This window comes from Prionailurus viverrinus, chromosome A3 (genome assembly GCF_022837055.1).
Source record: "Prionailurus viverrinus isolate Anna chromosome A3, UM_Priviv_1.0, whole genome shotgun sequence".
In the NCBI taxonomy this organism is placed as follows: domain Eukaryota; kingdom Metazoa; phylum Chordata; class Mammalia; order Carnivora; family Felidae; genus Prionailurus; species Prionailurus viverrinus.
In genome coordinates this window covers 63,410,925-63,428,040 of record NC_062563.1, presented here as the reverse complement: position 1 = coordinate 63,428,040, position 17,116 = coordinate 63,410,925, and the positions used below count along the sequence as shown (strand labels likewise).

Sequence of the window (17,116 nt, the reverse complement as noted above, 5' to 3'; positions counted from 1 at the left end):
AATAATCCCCTTTGTAGAATAAATAGAAAACCAGGGTTTAAAAGATAGAAATAATCCAAATGTCCATCAACTGATGAATGGGTACACAAAATGTGGTATGTCCATTCAATGGAATATTATTCAGTCATAAAAAGTAATGAAGTGCTGATACATCTGTAGCATGGATGAACCTTGAAAACATGCTAAATGAAAGAAGCCAGTCACAAAAGATCGTGCATTGTATTGGTCAGTTTATATGGAATGTCCAGAATAAGCAAATCCATAGAGACAGAAAGTAGATTAGTGGTTTAGGGCTGGGTCATTGGGGGAGCTGACAGGATGGAGGATGGTGTGGGATTTCTCTTTTTGGTGATGTTCTGAAATTTACTGTGGCAAATGGGTTGTATAAACCAGTGAATATACTAAAAACTCAATTATATACTTTAAATGGGTAAATTATATGGTGAATTGTATCTCAATAAAGAAAGCTATTAGTATTTAAAAAAAAATAGAGCTTTGTTAAACAACAGTGTTAGTTAGGAAGCTGCTGTAAGTGTTGCAGCAGAAACTCACAAATACCATGGCTTAAACTAGATCACAGCAGTCAAAGCAGTTATGGTGGCTGGACTGCATTGGGCCGCCAGGCCCTTGTTCCTTTTTCTGCTGTTCTCAACATGACTTCCATCTCATGGTCCCAGACGGTTGCTTCAACTTCCACTATCTTGTCCTTATTCAGCTAGCAGGAAACAGAAACCTAGGAAGGGAAGGTCATAGCTGTTTCCTAAGGCATGACTAAAAGTGTACTGTTAGTCAGAACTTAATCACATATTACTCCCAAGTGCAGGGGCGTCTGGGAAATGTAGTCTTCAGCTGGGTACCCACATGCCCAGCCAAAAATCTGAGGTTCTGTTACTAAAGACAGGAGCATCTCATTCCTGGGGACAACAGTATTACTTGCTGCCACAGTCTTTCCACAAAAGGCTTGTCTTTACTGAAGCTGTCAAATACACTGATGTTCTGATACCCTGATTTGCATCAGAAGGACTCCAGAAACTTGTTCGCTAGTTCTACTGACTCAGTATTACTGAAAGACAGTCAGATTTTCTCCCCTGGGCTTGTTTATTTCTTCCTAGTTGCTAGTTGCTAGTTGCTAGTTGCTAGTTTTTACTAGCAACTAAAAAACCATTTTCCCCCTGCAGTAAGAGCTAATTTGCAGATCCAATGGGGTGTGTGTAGCTCGTCCCTAACACCATGTCAGCCCCTGACCACATCTGCTGAACTGCCATATGCTTTGTGCTTTCAGACCAGGGACTCCATGGTCCCCACACTGAAGCAGTGGGTTCGGTTGGTCGCCGCATCCTGTGGAGAACACCTTCCCACAGAGTCCAGGCTGGCCGCTGCCAAAGCCCTCACCAGCACCACACCGTTCTTGCTCACCAGCCCGGATCCCGTTCTCAGTAAGTGTCCTGGGCACAGGGAGGTCCATTGTGCCAAATGTGCTAAAAGTGTGAATAGATACTCCAGGGTTAAGAAGAAGGGAAGGTGAAAATTGACCCATGTGCACCGTACCTTCGTCTCTTTCAAATGCCACCCCCGCCCCTGCCCCTACCAACCCTTGCCAATTCCTCATTTTTCCCCAACAGCCTCTTTCAATCTTGCCCTCAAAGCCATTCTCCTTAATGCTTCCAAAAGCCTCTGTGGTCTTTCTGAAATACAGATCTGATCGTTTCACTCCACCGCTTAAAGCCTTTGAGTGGGTTCCCATTGCCTTCAGCATAAAATCTAAACGCCCTTTCACATGGCTTGGTGCCCTGCCCAGCCCTCCCTGCTCATCGGCCACCACTCCCAAACATAGGCTCCGTGCATCATCGGTAGGGAACAGTTCTTCAAACAGACTGCTGCTTGAATGACTTCTGTTTGTCTTTCAAGACTCACCCTAACCGTCACCTCTTCCAGGAAGCCTGATGCAATGATCTTGGTGAGAAAGGAATGGGTCAGGGTGAAGCCGGGGCATTAAAGAAGAAGAAAGGACAGGCTCAAAAAGTGTTTGGGAAGCAAATCAATAGGACTTGGTGTTGAGGTTAATGTGAAAAGCAGATTCAAAGAATAAGAATAAGCCATGGTCCCTGCATGCAGAGAGCTCTCAGCGGAGTTGTGGAGAAAGGATTTACAGACTCAAGGAAAGAATTGTTCTTTCAGACGGTGAGACTCAAATTTTCAGTGTTAGCACAGTTCAGACCATTGAAATGTCTCATGTGTCTGGATATCTCTGGGAAACAAAGTTGTCTTTGATATCTTTTTAATTCTTTCCTCTAAGTGACTTCCACACATTTTTCTTACACCCAAAGGAAAGCTGGAAGGGGCCTTCAGTGATTGGGATTTAATCATCAGACCCAGAGGAATAAGAGCAAAGCTTTACCAAAAACTTTGGTGAAGCCTCTCCAGTGGGGATAGCAATTGTAGCATTTTCTGGGTAACTTTGGCCACTGTAACCCTAGCTCGGATGAGGCAAAATGTGTGTGAAATAACTTGGAATTCTGAGCGAAATTGAGTACTGGTTAAGAGCCATTGGTTCATAATCAGTTCCTGGAGCTGGTTATAGCATTATAGGCAGTAAGGAAGGAGGTCAGTGGTGGCTGAGGGCCTGTAAGAGCATGAAAAATAGGTACAGAACTGAAAGACAAAGGACATAAAAGTGCATGGGGACAAATCAAGGACAGAACAAAGTCATTTAAGGAAAAAGAAAAATCAAAATGGACTAAAAGGGGAAGATTGAAGATCTCTGAGAGTATAAATGACCATGTTAAAGAGGAAAATATTAAGAAAGGAAAATATTAAACCTGAGAGAACAATTAGAGTGCATAGATTCTGAAAGACTGTGTAAAATTTAAAGCCAGATTTATAACAGAAAAGAGAGAACAAAACCCCAGAGGGAACGTTGGTGTTCTTGGTTTGACTAAAGCACTAGTGACTCTAATATCAAGTTCTCCGTGGGCAGATGAGGTCCTTAGACCTAAGGAGAGTTCAACAGGATAGGCCCCCATTGAAAGGCTAGGGATGATGAGTATGGTCTCCTGTGGCCCTCCCATTGTGACTCTGCCCAAGCCTGGGCCCACCCCCTATACACCATTTATCCTTTCTGTGAGGCCCTGTCCACCTCTCACCTCCCTCATCAAAGCTGCCTGGGGCACACCAGTCCACTGTGATCTTTCCCTGCTGTGAGGCACAGCCATACATTTCCATCTGTGATTTCTTTTTAAATTTTTTCATTTTTATTTATTTTTGAGGGAGAGAGAGACAGAATGTGAGTGGGGGACAGGCAGAGAGAGAGGGAGACACAGAATCAGAAGCAGGCTCCAGGCTCCGAGCTGTCAGCACAGAGCCCGACGTGGGGCTCAAACTCACAAGCTGTGAGATCATGACCTGAAGTCAGATGTTCAACCAACTGAGCTACCCAGGGGCTCAGGGGCATATACTGTCTTTCCCTACCCCATTGTCCGCAGCAGCACCTAGCATGGGGACCAGCCAGAGTTCCTGCCCAGGGACAGTGGTGGTCAGATAGTGGGCTCCACATAGAGGTGGCACAGGCTGGCGTCTTATCTTTATCGTGCATGGTTCTCTGCCCTTTTCAAAAGTTCTTGCTCCCAAAGTATAATCTTGATTGAAACTTTGCTTTCAGAATTTATAAGCTCAAGCAGTCACTCAAATCAACACTGGGCTAGTTTCCCTAAAGCACTCTTTATGCATAAAGTTTCATTCCTGAGAATCGTGAGTCATTGTGGACAGCTGGGCCCGGGGCCTTAGTCAGCCGGGCCGTACCTTGTGGGGAGCCTTGCCTGGGGCTGGTTGCCTCCAGAAGCCTTCCCCTCAAAAAACAGACCTTTCCAAACCTTTCCCCTTAGGGCCCTCTCTCTTCCAGTGTTTATCTGACTGCCAAGTCTTCCGTTCTTGCAGTATCCAGGAAGAAAGGAATGGCTGTTGCTCATTAAATACTGCCCTCTTCCACCCTAGATTTGAAGCAGTATTGGTACCTGCTTGTAAATTGAACCCTAAGTCATTTGAATTCCTTTTGGTCTTCTTAGAACTGCAGGATACACTTGCTCTCTGGAGATGTGTCCTCACCCTCCTGCAGAGTGAGGAGCAGGCCGTCAGAGATGCTGCCACGGAGACTGTGGCAACCGCCATGTCACAAGAAAACACCTGCCAGTCAACAGGTACCTCGTTCTTACCCTTTTTTGCAGTGCCTTATTGCTCTTAGACAGAAGTTGGCACACTTTTTCTATAAATAGCCAGAGAGTGAATATTTTAGGCTTCATTGGCCATTTGGTTTCTGTCTCGACTTTGCTGTTCTAGTGGGAAAGCAGCCCTAAACAATAGGTAAACATGGGGTGTGACTGTGTTCCAATAAAACCTTATTTACAAAAATAGGTGGCTGCCCAGATTTGATCTGTTAGCCGTAGTTTGCTGACCCCTGCTCTAGGACATCATAGACAAAAATTGTCTTCGAAGATAGAAATCTAATAAACAGTGCCTTTTGCTAGTTACGTGGTCATCCTTTTTAAATAAGGCCAAGTCTTGATTATCTGTGTGGTTGCATAACCCAGGAATTGTAGATCCATCATTTTGTGCTTCTGTGAGTTTTTACATGTGGCAGAAACAGCTGAGTGTGAGTCAAGCTAACTTGGAGCAGAAGCAAGGTCACACCTCTGGACGAGTGGCCCTCTGGGAGGGTGACCGCTCTGGTGGACTTGGGCTCCCTGCACTTGGGGTGTCAGGAAAGATCTCTGGGTCAGCCATCCCAAGGAGAAGCAAGAACACCATTTGGAGGCAAGAGGTCATAGGCTGAGCAAAGAAGTTTACCTCAATAGACAGCAGAATGGGAGGGGGAATAGCCATGCAGGGTCTGTGACCAATTCAGGGTTTGTGACCAACTCAGGGTTCCTCGTCCCAGTGGCTGACGATCTTGGAAGCTTCCCTTGGAGTATGTGAACATCCTCCTACCAGAGTCCTGTGTTGTAATGGCATATATGGGAGAAGCTGACTTTTTTTTTTTTTTTTTTTTTTTTTTTTTCAACGTTTATTTATTTTTGGGACAGAGAGAGACAGAGCATGAATGGGAGAGGGGCAGAGAGAGAGGGAGACACAAGAATCAGAAACAGGCTCCAGGCTCTGAGCCATCAGCCCAGAGCCCGATGTGGGGCTCGAACTCACGGACCGCGAGATCGTGACCTGGCCGAAGTCGGACGCTTAACCGACTGCGCCACCCAGGCGCCCCGAGAAGCTGACTTTTTAATCATCTCTTGGTGGTGCTGCTCCAGAGCAGGTTTGGTCAGGACCGGCTTCGCCTCTCAGTGGGAAGACGTCGCAGTTTGGTGTGCGGTAGTGATGCGCAAGCGGCCGTCTCCCCACCCGCTTCCCACCCCGTCAGAGTTCTTGCATATGTAATTCTGCCATTAGTGATTCATTCCACTTTCCAGTTGTGTGTTTTCCTTAGAAGGACACACAGAGCACCCAGGAATTGCTTTGTAAATATTTGGTGGAATATAACACTCACTAGATTTCTCTAAGACCCTCTCCACCAAAAACAGGATAGGTTATTGCATATTGAAATTCATTAGTGGACTTAGTCCCTCCTCATCTTTATAGTTATTGCCCGACTACTTTTATTTCTTTCAGAATTTCTTCAAGTTCACCTATAGTAAAAGAGTATTACCATGTCCCCCCCTTCTAGTTTGAAGTTTTCCTCAAGAAATACAAATTAGTAATTATATATTGAGTGCCTTTCACATGGAAAAATCCATTTATAAAAGCCTCTGAGAGAATAATAAATGTAAAAGACTACCTGTCTATTTTTGTATTCCTCACCGTGACCTATGAAAAGAGGATCTGAGGTGTGAAAAAGACAAGCAATCTGTAACAGTTAAATGTAGTATATTACCATGGGGCGCCTGGGTGGCTCAGTTGGTTAAGCATCTGACTTTGGCTCAGGTCATGATATCGTGGTTCACAAGTTCAAGCCCCACATCAGGCTCTGTGCTGACAGCTCAGAGCCTGGAGCCTTCTTTGGATTCTGTGTCTTCCTCTCTCTCTGCCCCTCCCCCCCTCATTCTCTCTCTCTCTCTCTCTCTCTCTCTCTCTCTCTCTCTCTCTCTCAAAAATAAATTAAAAAAACACTTTAAAAAAATAATAAAAATAAATAAATAAATGTAGTATGTTACCCTGGACCAGATCCGGTACTAGAGGGGTGAAAAGCAGTACAGGAAGTTTCTAGAACAACTGATAATGTTGAAATACTGTCTGTAGATTAAGATCAATGTTAAATTTCCTGAATTTGACAACCATACTGTGGTTTTGTAAGAGAATATTTTTGTTCTTAGGAAATATACAACTGAAATGTTTAGGGGTAAAAGAACACAGTGCCTGCTAGTACTCTCAAATGGTTCAGAAAAAAAACTGTGTGTGCGTATAAATAGTTGACACGGATGTGGAGTTGCCATACCTGCATCTTTTCTGTATGTTTGAAATTATTTCAAAATAAAAATGTCTTTTAAAAATCCAATTCCACAACTTGAAAACACCAACACAGCATATATCGCTAGACCATCCGACTGGCTTATCAGCAGTCCACTGTGTCATGACTCCCCCGCTGTGACTCCTTTCCCCTGAATTATATAAAAACATCCTGCCCACCCCTTCCCTTTTTTACTCATTTTTAGTGAATTTTTGCTTCCAGAAAATCAGACCCAAGCCAGATTCTTCAAAGGTCCCAGCAACGTATAATGTCACCATGTGGGGACATTTGCTCTCAGCACTTCCCCATGTAGTCTTTATTCAGCCTGGTAGCAATGCGTAGAACCTCCATAATACAACTTTGATTTTCTCTAGCAAAAAATATACATCTATTTCTGCTTGGGACTGAAAAGTAGCCAAAGCCTGAGGATCACCCTGATTTTTCGCTTAAGTCGGAAGTTCAGCCAGCTGATTCGTGAGAACGGTATTGTCTTGTTTTGACATCTCTCAAGGATATCAGGCAGCTGATGGAAACCTTTCACATTCCTTCAGCAGCAGGGATTTTGTAGAATACACCACTGATGGTTTGCTCTGTGGTGTTCAAAGTTAATTGTCACTCCTGAATCGTGAATAGCTTGCAAATACATGTCATTCATCTTGTCCCCAAGTCAATGGTTTAATGAATGCCACAGTACAATGTTATTACTAAATCATGGTAGTATTTAATGTCTTCGATGAGGAAGCTAAATATTGTTAAAAATAATAAGAATTCTCACTTTTCCTCTTAAGAATAAAATAAAACACAAGGACTCCCTGCCTCAGATCCCATCCTACAATGAGGGCTGGATGTGGACAGAGAACTTTGCGAATACACTGTGTAGTAGCATGCCAGGGGCACAGGGACATGCAAGGTGCATATTGATTGTGCGGTCTAGGGATTGTGCGGTCTCAGGTCCCTGAGAGTGGGGCTGGCCCAAAAGACAGGATAAATGGGACACAGCTGGGAGCATTTCAACAAAGAAAAAGCCAGAGCCAGAACTTGGAGTCAGGGGGACCTTGGGAGCTGACTGGGGAGCAGAGTGGCCTCGTGTGGCCAGGGGATTGGAGTGAGGGATGAAGCGGGAAGACAGGGCATGCACGGTTGGGGTGACTGTGAACACCAAGTTAAGGACCTCCTTCTGTCAGTGACGGGAGGCTGGAAAGGGCTTTAAACGGGAGCAGCGCTGTCAGCAGCGTGTATCTGAGGAGCTGTTTCCGGCAGCGGTATGCGAGATGGCTCTGGCTGGGGTGAGGGAGGGAGACCCCTGGCAGGGAGACCAGCTGGGAGTGGGTGGCGAGGGTCCTCACGAGCCGCTGTCCCTGGGGACTGGATAGGAGAATATGGCAGGTAGCAGCAGACTGCTGCTGGTGCTAGTGGGAGGTGGGAGAGAAGGGAAAGCAGAAAGGACTTCTAGGCCTCAAACCTGTGAGCCTCTGGCTCTGAGCTGCAGCCTTCCAGGAAATGAAACTACCAGGAATTGGGAAGGGCCCATAGAGGCCACAAGGCACTGTGATCCAGGACAGAATATTCTTTAGGCGCTGGGGAGAGGGATGACAGAAATTGCGAGGGCAAAAGGGGGCCTTTATCTGCTATAGGAACAGAACGAACTGTCTGGCTCTGTCCTGCCCTGTGCAGCACACTGCATAGTTATCCTGGGAACCCTGGCACTCCTTAGCAGGGCAGGGGCTGGAAAATACAGAAGAAGACGCAAGCATTAAATCAGTGGTTTCACACTGCATCCCTAGCATGTCGCTTTGCACACGTCTGGCTTCAGGTGTAGATTTGTGGAACCATTAGTTGATGATTCTGAGACGCCTGGAGAAAATAACCTCGTGCCTAAATAGTCCTCGGGAAGGTGTGTGTGTGTTGTTCACATTTATGCCTGCTGACCTCCTGTACGTGCTTCATCCCACACGGCCACCTGGAAGGTGAGACTCACAGCCCATCAACTCTCCGAGCACCCCGGGGGCTCTCTCAGCTTCACCAGCTCTACCTCAGGAAGCCCCAGCAGCACGACCCTCTCCACCTCCCTACTCTAGATCAACCACAGAGCACCCCGAGAGGGACAGCAGAGATGGTGTTTCTAGGACTGAGCAGTAGGGGATTGAAATTTGCAACCAGGACAAGAAAGGGTATGGGCAGGGCTCCAGGTGAGGCTCCACCTTCTTTCCCTGCACTGACCTCACTTCCAGCCTTGAGTGGCTGTGGAAAGAGCTGTAGTTTTCAGAGTAGGAATCACCCATCAGCTCTGTGGCTCGTGCTTTCCTGGGCCCCCTACTCTCACCTGAGCAGCTCACTCCCATCCGTTCTGTGCACATCAGCATATCATGTTGGATTCCATTCGAACAAGGGCTTCCACTGGGTAGGGGTGAGGGACCAACCTGGACAGTATTTACATTTAACTCACTAAATGTGTGTGATTCTCCAGTTAGGCAGAGTTCTGGGTAAAAGCAGCAGGGGAGGAATTGAAAGGGCTCCAGACCTCATACCTGTCGTCAGTGTTTAGGTTCAAGAAGGATGACTTCTTGGGAGAAACTTCTCCTGTAAAAAATGGAAAGGACTTTTAAGAAAGACAAACAGGCATGCACACACAGGGAGGGAGAAAGGAAGGGAGAGAGAAGCAAGCCACCCGCTCAAGCACAGCTAACTGGTAGTTCTTCTCCTTGGAGTCTTGGTGCCCTGAGTAATTCTGATCCCGCTCTCCCACCAGGTCTCTTACCCACAAAAATCATGTAAAACTTCTGCTCCTCCTGCCAAATAGAAATCTTCTGCGGTGACGCATTCAGTCCCACCTATAACACCCCAGCTTCCCAGGATCTCCCCTTCTCCGAACCCCTGCTCTATTTGGTTACTGAATCACCCCACATTGCCATTCATTTGTCTGCTCTCCAATCACTTTCTCTTTCGTGTGCTTTTTTTTTTTTTTTTAAGCTTTATCTTCCTAACTTGCCCATGAGTTAGACTGTCTCCTATTAGGTACACTGTGGGTGCTCAGTTTGTATTGATGGACTTCTCTTTGACCACAGTAGGCCACCTAACAGTCAGTAACTGGTCAGTCCCCAGTTCCTAAGGAGACTGGAGCGCCCTCCGAGCTAAGCAAGTGCTCCAGAACAGGCAGCCCGACACTCTGGGCGGGAATCCGCTCCAGCGACAACTGGAACAGCTGTCCTGAGTGACCACTGTCTGGGTCTTGCAGGCTAACAGTTTGCAGCCCTTGTAGTGCTCAGTTCTTCCTCACTCCTACCTCTCAGGTCTGGGTCTCCTGACTGGGGCCAGGGAACCAGCCCGGGGCTGCAGGGACCGCAGCCCCCAGTTACCCAGGAGACATGGCAGGAAGTCCGGGCTTGGCCTGAGGACCCCTGGAGACTCCAGAATAACAAAGGAGCTTAGCAGGGAGGCAAAAGGGCAGAACAGGAGCAGAAGGTAGAAAAATTGAGACCTAGAGGTTGGAGGAGGGGGCCGTAGGCAGGTGGCTTTGTGGGCAAAATTGGAACAGTCAGCTAGACTAGGGCAAGGTGAAGAAGAAAAGACCCGATGCCTGCCCAATTTCCCCAAAACTGTGTTTCTCCCCCAACACCCATGCCCCACCCCCTCACACATGTGCGTACGTGCACAGTTGCCACCCACACAGAGCCCGACAGCATGACAGCACCAACACATCTCATAGGATCCAACCCTTGAGCAAGCACGTTGGGAGGCCAGGTCACTGTGACATTACACAGCGGCCCCGCAGTGACACCCGGTCAGCAAAGCCCCAGGGCTGTGGGCCTGAGTCATGGGCAGCTCCACCCCCGGAACCTCTAGGACTGTCCACCAAGGCCTCCTGCTCACCCAGCTATGAGCCCGGGGGGGGGGGGGGGGGGGTGTAGGAGGAGGCCCCCTGCTGTTTTCAGTTCCCTGGTGGTCCTGGGAGAAGAGCCCTCACAGTATGGCCTACCTCCTCCCTCTGCCTCCCTGTAGCTTCTTCCCTAAGTTGCTCACGTACACTGTCCACAGTGTCTCTTCTGTGCTGGGGTGCCAGAGCCGGCCCCAGGCTCAGAATTAGAGGGCTTTCTGCTCCCTGAGTGTAACCTGATTTGTCTATACCAAGTACATTCTTCTAGAGAAGAATGACCCAAATCAGATAACCACTGCACCAGAATGAACCTTCACACGTGTCTCCAGGCCTGACCTGCCTCTGTCATTTCTTTTTGCCTGGTTTTTAAATTCTGAATTGTTTTCTCAATCCCCCTTTCATGCCTGCCTAGATGGTCCGCAGCTTTTTTCTCTTACTGTTTAAGTATGAAGCAAAAAATGGTGACATCAGGCATATTCATTCAAGAAATAGTTACGGGGCGCCTGGGTGGCGCAGTCGGTTAAGCGTCCGACTTCAGCCAGGTCACGATCTCACGGTCCGTGAGTTTGAGCCCCGCGTCGGGCTCTGGGCTGATGGCTCAGAGCCTGGAGCCTGTTTCCGATTCTGTGTCTCCCTCTCTCTCTGCCCCTCCCCCGTTCATGCTCTGTCTCTCTCTGTCCCAAAAATAAATAAACGTTGAAAAAAAAAAAAATTAAAAAAAAAAAAAAAAAAAAAAGAAATAGTTACAAAGTGCCTGCCCCCCAGGCTTGTTTCATTTGCTGGTCCAAGCCACCATCACCTCTCTCCTGGGCTTCTACAGAAACCTCCAGCCTGGTCTTCCTGCCTTTGCTCCTACCTACCTGCAGTCCCTTGTCCGCGAGGCTGTTAATGGGCTCTTCTTAGGAAGTAAGTCAGATGATGGTGCTGTCCTGCTGTGAGCTGTCCCTTGGCTTTCCTTCTCTCTCAGAATAAAAGCCAATTCCTAAAGTACCATAGAAAGCCGTACCCGAACTCACCCCTGCCTCTCTGCAGCCTCATCTCCAACTATGCTCTCTCCCTCTCTTTCTCTACTCCAGCCACTCCAGCCTTCCTCAGGGTTCTTTAACTCACCGGGCTCCTTCCAGCCTCAGGCTCTTGGCACTAGCCACTTCCTCTGCTTGAGGAAGAACCGGGTCTTTCCTGGTTCCACACAGCTAACCTCCTTGTTTCAGTCTCTGCTATCTCTGCTTCCGTGTCACCTCCACAGAGTCTGCCTCGACCACCCAGTTTAGAGCAGCCACCTAATCATTTGCTGTGACTTCACCCTGATGATTTAATTCTCCACCTAGTCCTTTCACTGTCTTCTTTTACTGTTTCTTTACTTTGTTCTATGTCTCCCTCCACCAGAATGAAAGTTCCAAGAGGGTAAGATTTTTGTCTCTTCTGCTGGCTGCTGTATTCCCAGCACCTGGCGCATAGTAGACGCTCCACAAAAACTGCTGGACGATCAGTTGGATGAACGAGTGGAGGAATGTGTCAACTGCAACAGCTAAACGCAGTAAAGAGATGAGTGTTTTCAGAGTCAGCCTAAGGCAAGGGACGCAGAGCTCTTTGGATTCTCTTTGTTCGTGAAGTTTTCCTGAGGTGGTGTCCTGAGGTAGGCCCCCTGTCTTCCCAGAGACGTTAACTCAACAAGGAACTGAGCACATGCTGAGGCAAGGCCACTGTGGCAGAGCCAGGTACTAGCTGTACCTCTCTCTCATCGTTTCATTCTGCCTCACACCAGATGGAATTCCTTGAGCAAGAGTTTCACCCATAGCGGCCCATGGGCCTGGCACTGGGAGGTGACCAGCCAGGGGAGAGTTCCAGTAGATCCTCAGGCCCTGGTCAGGGGACTGGGGCCAGTGCCAAATGGATCCATCTGGAAGGCCTTGAGTTGGGGGCAGTAGCTCTGAGAATGGGGGCGCCTTCCTCCTGGGGCCTCTTGTGGTAGTCTCTTCCCCACTCTGAGTAGGCCAGTGGCAGGGGTAGGGAGACACAGAACATCACCCACCAGGCACTCTTCCTTCTTTTAATTCTCCCAGCCACTGTGAGATATTTTACTTTTGGCTCCGTTTTAAATATGAATCACCTGAAGGTCAGAGAGTTGAAGCAATGGACCCAGGGTCCCGTGCAAGAGAAGTATCCAGGCAGCGTTGGAGCTCAGGTTCCATAGTGACAAAGGCCTCGCGTTCGGCACTTCCTCTGAGACAGACAGGGGGCTCTAGGCCCAGCCCTCTAGGTTTGGAACCTAGGAGTTAACAGAGGAGGGGTGTTGAAAGTCTTCTAAATTAATTTACTGTTGTTGTCTTTGAAAGGAAGACACTAGAATCAACCCAGGAAAACGGGCTTAGGGACCCAGGAGCTCAGGTACACAGAGCTTGTCCTGGGGAAGGCAGTGGGAGTTGGCTGCAGCAGGGGGGTAGGGGTTGGGGGGGGGCAGGAGGTCCTACATCAAGGCTGATTTGTCCCCATTTCCCAATCCCCTTCTTAAAGGGGATCACAGGGCTTGAGGGTTTTAGCTGTGGAAACTGAAGCCAAGGGAAGGTAAATGATTGCCCCCAGGGTCACATAATTAGTGGGGAAAAGGTCTATAACCCAAACCCACTGAGACACAGAATGGCACTTCTCTCTACTGCTCCCCAGGCCTTGCCCTACAAAAAAGAAATGACAGAGGGGCACCTGGGTGGCTCGGTCGGCTAAGCGTCCAACTTCAGTTCAGGTCATGATCTCGTGGTTTGCGAGTTCAAGCCCCACGTCGGGCCCTGTGCTGACAGCTCAGAGCCTGGAGCCCATTTCAGATTCTGTGTCTCCGTCTCTCTCTGCCCCTCCCCCACTCGCACTCCGTCTCTCTCTCAAAAATAAGTAAACATTAAAAAAAATCCTATAAAAAAGAAAAGAAATGACAGAAATGTAGGGGTGCCCCTGAGAATAATCTGGACTCCTGGGATGGGGTCAAGGCGTGAGGTAGGTGCTGTGGGGTAAGGGCAGAGGAGAGGGAACACTGCCTTGGAGAGAGGGCCTGGAGGAGCTCCAACCTCACAGGGGTGGGAAGAACAGCATGTTCTACCAAACCAGGCATCTCCCAGCAATAAAACCACACCCTGCAGTGAGCCCTGGCGCTCCTCGGTCTTGCTCTCTCCCGGGCCTCTCTCTCAGGGTCTCTGGGTGTTCGTCTGTATCATCAGTAGGGTTCGAGGGGAGGAAACCCAGCAAGCTGGGAATCTCGATTCTGACTCCCAGCGGGCCCCTGGCACCACATGAAGAGGGTGAAGGGAAACCGCTGTTGAAGGAGGGTGGCTGTCAGGAGCTGGTCCTCTCTTCTCCCAGTACGGCTCCACTTACCGTGCACCAAACTGCCTGCCCCATCACCGTGTCCCCGGAAGCCTGGCCGTGACGTTCACCTGCGTCTCAGCGAGTGCGTCACTGGCAGCTGTCCCCCCCCACCCCATGTGCAAAAGTAGATGCGAACTAATGCTCCCATCTTCATTCTGGCAGCAGGCTGCCACTGCCACTGAGTGCCCTGGCTGAGCCTGGTTGCCGGGGTGATAGGATTGTTTCCATGGCCTCCCAGTGACTAAGCCCCAGAAAGACAACAACAGGCTCCTCTCGAGGAAATAAGGGTCAGTTTTGCATCATTTTGCCTCCACTGTTGCTGCTCCTGAAAGCCAAGCTCCCTGGGCCCAAGGTGACTGACCCCTGAGGGTGACGATAAGCCCACGGTCTGGGGCTCAGGCTCTCTGGCACTGACGTGCTTAGTCAGGACAAGCCCAGTGCCCGGTGATCCTCATTCTCCCGCTCTGGCCTCAGCTCCAGTCTCTGTGTTTTCCCCTTCTGACCTCGGGCCCCCTCACTTTCCTTGGCTAGGCCACCCAGGATGCAGGATTCCTCTTCTAACTATTGCGAACAGTCGGGGCACCTGGATGGCTCAGTCGGTTGAGCATCCAACTTCGGCTCAGGTCATGAACTCATGGTTTGTGAGTTCGAGCCCCACATCGGGCTCTGTGCTGACAGCTCAGAGCCTGGAGCCTGCTTCCGATTCTGTGGGTCCCTCTCTCTCTGCCCCTCCCACGCTCATGCTCTGTCTCTCTCTCTGTCAAAAATAAACATTAAAAAAAAAAATTGTAACTATTGCAAACAGCCTTCCTCCTTCTAAGCCCGTTTCAGGAATTAGGGTCACTTCTCTGTCAGGGTGACCAGGGTGTCAGGGTGACCCATCTTCATTCACCCCCAGGGTGGCCAGCCGCACCCCCTCCCACTCCAGCTTCAGGCCAACTCCTCAGGGAGTCAGCCCTTCCCCAGCACTCCCTCCACACCTTTCATCCACATAGAGCAGCATGCAACCACTGTACCAGCCCTATTCTGTCCACCTGCAGACTGACCAGAGGATGACCTTCTTCCTCCAGGCCCCCAAACCAAATGAGTGTCTGACCAGGACTGTCACAACATACCTGCCCAAGAAAGTCTATCTGGGCACTATAGTAGCCCCTTGTTCTTCAGCATCCTGCTGTTATCCCAAGAGGTGTGAAAGGTAACCAGAGCCTGTAAAGCCCTTGTCCTGCCCACAGAACCCCACGTTCTATCCTCAAGTCTCCGAGCATGATCACCTGGGCTTCCTTGCTCCAACAGCTCTCCTTTGACTGTAAGAATCCACATGGCAGAAGCTCTCGTAAGCGGGAGAACAGGATGGGAGGTGGCTCTGGTGGTGACAGCCCTTCACGGGGAGTACCTGTACTCACAGAGCATGCGTGTACATTTAGATGCACGTGTAGGCTGGTGTGTTGTACATCTGGAAGCCTTTCAGAGTGGCTCTCTGTAAAGAGGACACAGAAGCTGTTTGGACGTGAACCTGTCCATGGGCGTTAGGAGGAGAACGGGATTGGAGGAGATACACTTTGGCCAGTTCACTCCCGCGTCATCTAAATGAGCAGGAAATCCTCCCATAGTCCGGTAATCCGGGTTTTCCAGGGTGGTTTCTTGCGAGCTGGTCTACAGGAGCAAAGGCGGAGAGCGTCAAGAGAGAATCAGAGACAAAGGCTGGCCTTGACTGCAGCTTGCCCGCCCCCCACCACCCCCACCACCACATTTCCCTCTCCCCTCACCCCACCCCTACTTCCAGCCGAAGTACTCAAGTTAGTAGAGTACAACCAAGGATCTTACTTGGGCATATCTCGAGACAGACTTTCTGAAGTATTTTCTCGGCATTTCAAGCATGAAGCAGCTGGTGTTTTGATTGGGGTATAGATCTGGCACCTGTGACAGAGACCCAAGTTAAAAGTAGCTTGGACAAGTTAGTGGCTTATTTCTCCCTCCTCACATAAAAGGTCCACAGGTCACCAGGGGCCCACCGCTTCTTGCTTGGTGCTCTGCTGTTTCCAGTAGGCACCGTCCTGCTCATGATCCAGACGGCAGTTACAGTTCGCACTGCCACGGCCACAGCCTAGCGAGCAGGGAGGAGGAGGGAAGGGAAGGCCCACCTGGGCTTGATATACACCACGTCCAGCAGTGCCTCATCAGCCAGGACTCGGTCATGTGCCACATGGCTCAGCGAGGGAGGCTCGCAAAGATGGTTTTGAACTAAGTGGACGTGTGTATAGCTACAAAGTCTATTTCTATGTAAGGAAGGAAGAATGGATTTGGAGACATAGGACCTTCACTTCTTGCCGTTTCCCATCTTCTTCTTTTCACACAGGTACTAATTAACTGAGTTCCTAGAAAGTCCTGGCTGCTTGCTAACAGCTGGGGACACAGAGATAAATACGATAGAGCCTCTGGCCTTAACTGTTGGGACTCTTCCCTCTCAGGTGTCATTCCTAAAAGTCAACAGGCTTCCCTTTATTGGCATCCACATTTTTTTTTTTTTAATTTTTTTTTTTTTTCAACGTTTATTTATTTTTGGGACAGAGAGAGACAGAGCATGAACGGGTGAGGGGCAGAGAGAGAGGGAGACACAGAATCGGAAACAGGCTCCAGGCTCTGAGCCATCAGCCCAGAGCCTGACGCGGGGCTCGAACTCACGGACCGCGAGATCGTGACCTGGCTGAAGTCGGACGCTTAACCGACTGCGCCACCCAGGCGCCCCTCCACATTTTTTTTAATAACTCACATGACCGTTTTTATAAGAAAAGGCAGTAAGAAGCAAGGATTCTCGTCACAATTTTTTTAATAACTTGACGAATTTAATTGCTTATCCCCGTTACATTTCTTACGACCACACACATCGTGCAAAAAAACCCCAAAAACAAACAGGAAAAAAACAAACACAAAACTTTATTAGAAAACAAGACGGCAATTTTGTAATTGCATTACCCATAGAGAAAGTTATCTCTTTAAGGCGGCCATGGGGGGGGGGGGGGCCACCCTTAGAAAAGACCCAAGAATGGGAACTTAGAGGAGAGAGCCCTGAGGTCATCTCTCTGCACACACCCTGCGAGTTCCCTCTCTGTGGATTTGTCCATATTGGCCTTGTGGTGTGTCATCAACCTACATAAATGTTGCTGGTTCCACAAGGCCCAGCCCCCAAGGCCCTCCTTTCCCACAAAGCCTCCAGGCCTTTGTTCTCTCTCTGTCTCTCTCTCTCTCTCAGACCCACACTGTTTAGCTCTTATATTGTTTCTTGGTTATGAGCCCACCCACACTGTAAGCTTTTTAAGGACTGGGTCTCCATCCCAGTGAGGATGGGCGTGTTAAATTTTTACGTCAGGCTAACCTGTTGCCCCCGAAGCACGGTTTAA

General features: G+C 49.0%; 1 protein-coding gene and 1 long non-coding RNA gene across 5 annotated transcripts in view; one reads left to right on the top strand and one right to left on the bottom strand.

Moving 5' to 3' along the window:
- THADA (THADA armadillo repeat containing) overlaps positions 1–17,116 on the top strand; it is a 330,132-nt gene that overhangs the window by 276,154 nt on the left and 36,862 nt on the right. For all 4 annotated transcript variants that reach the window (XM_047852046.1, XM_047852045.1, XM_047852044.1 and 1 more), the window contains exons 35-36: positions 1,283–1,436; positions 4,062–4,193. In XM_047852046.1, the coding sequence (XP_047708002.1) occupies positions 1,283–1,436; positions 4,062–4,193 (286 nt within the window). The remainder of the gene's footprint in view (positions 1–1,282; positions 1,437–4,061; positions 4,194–17,116) is intronic.
- On the bottom strand, positions 154–11,314 carry LOC125161855 (uncharacterized). Its single transcript, XR_007150784.1, has 3 exons — positions 11,225–11,314; positions 9,019–9,070; positions 154–733 (listed from the first exon to the last, which is right to left on the bottom strand). It is a non-coding gene; the product is annotated as an uncharacterized LOC125161855 (long non-coding RNA).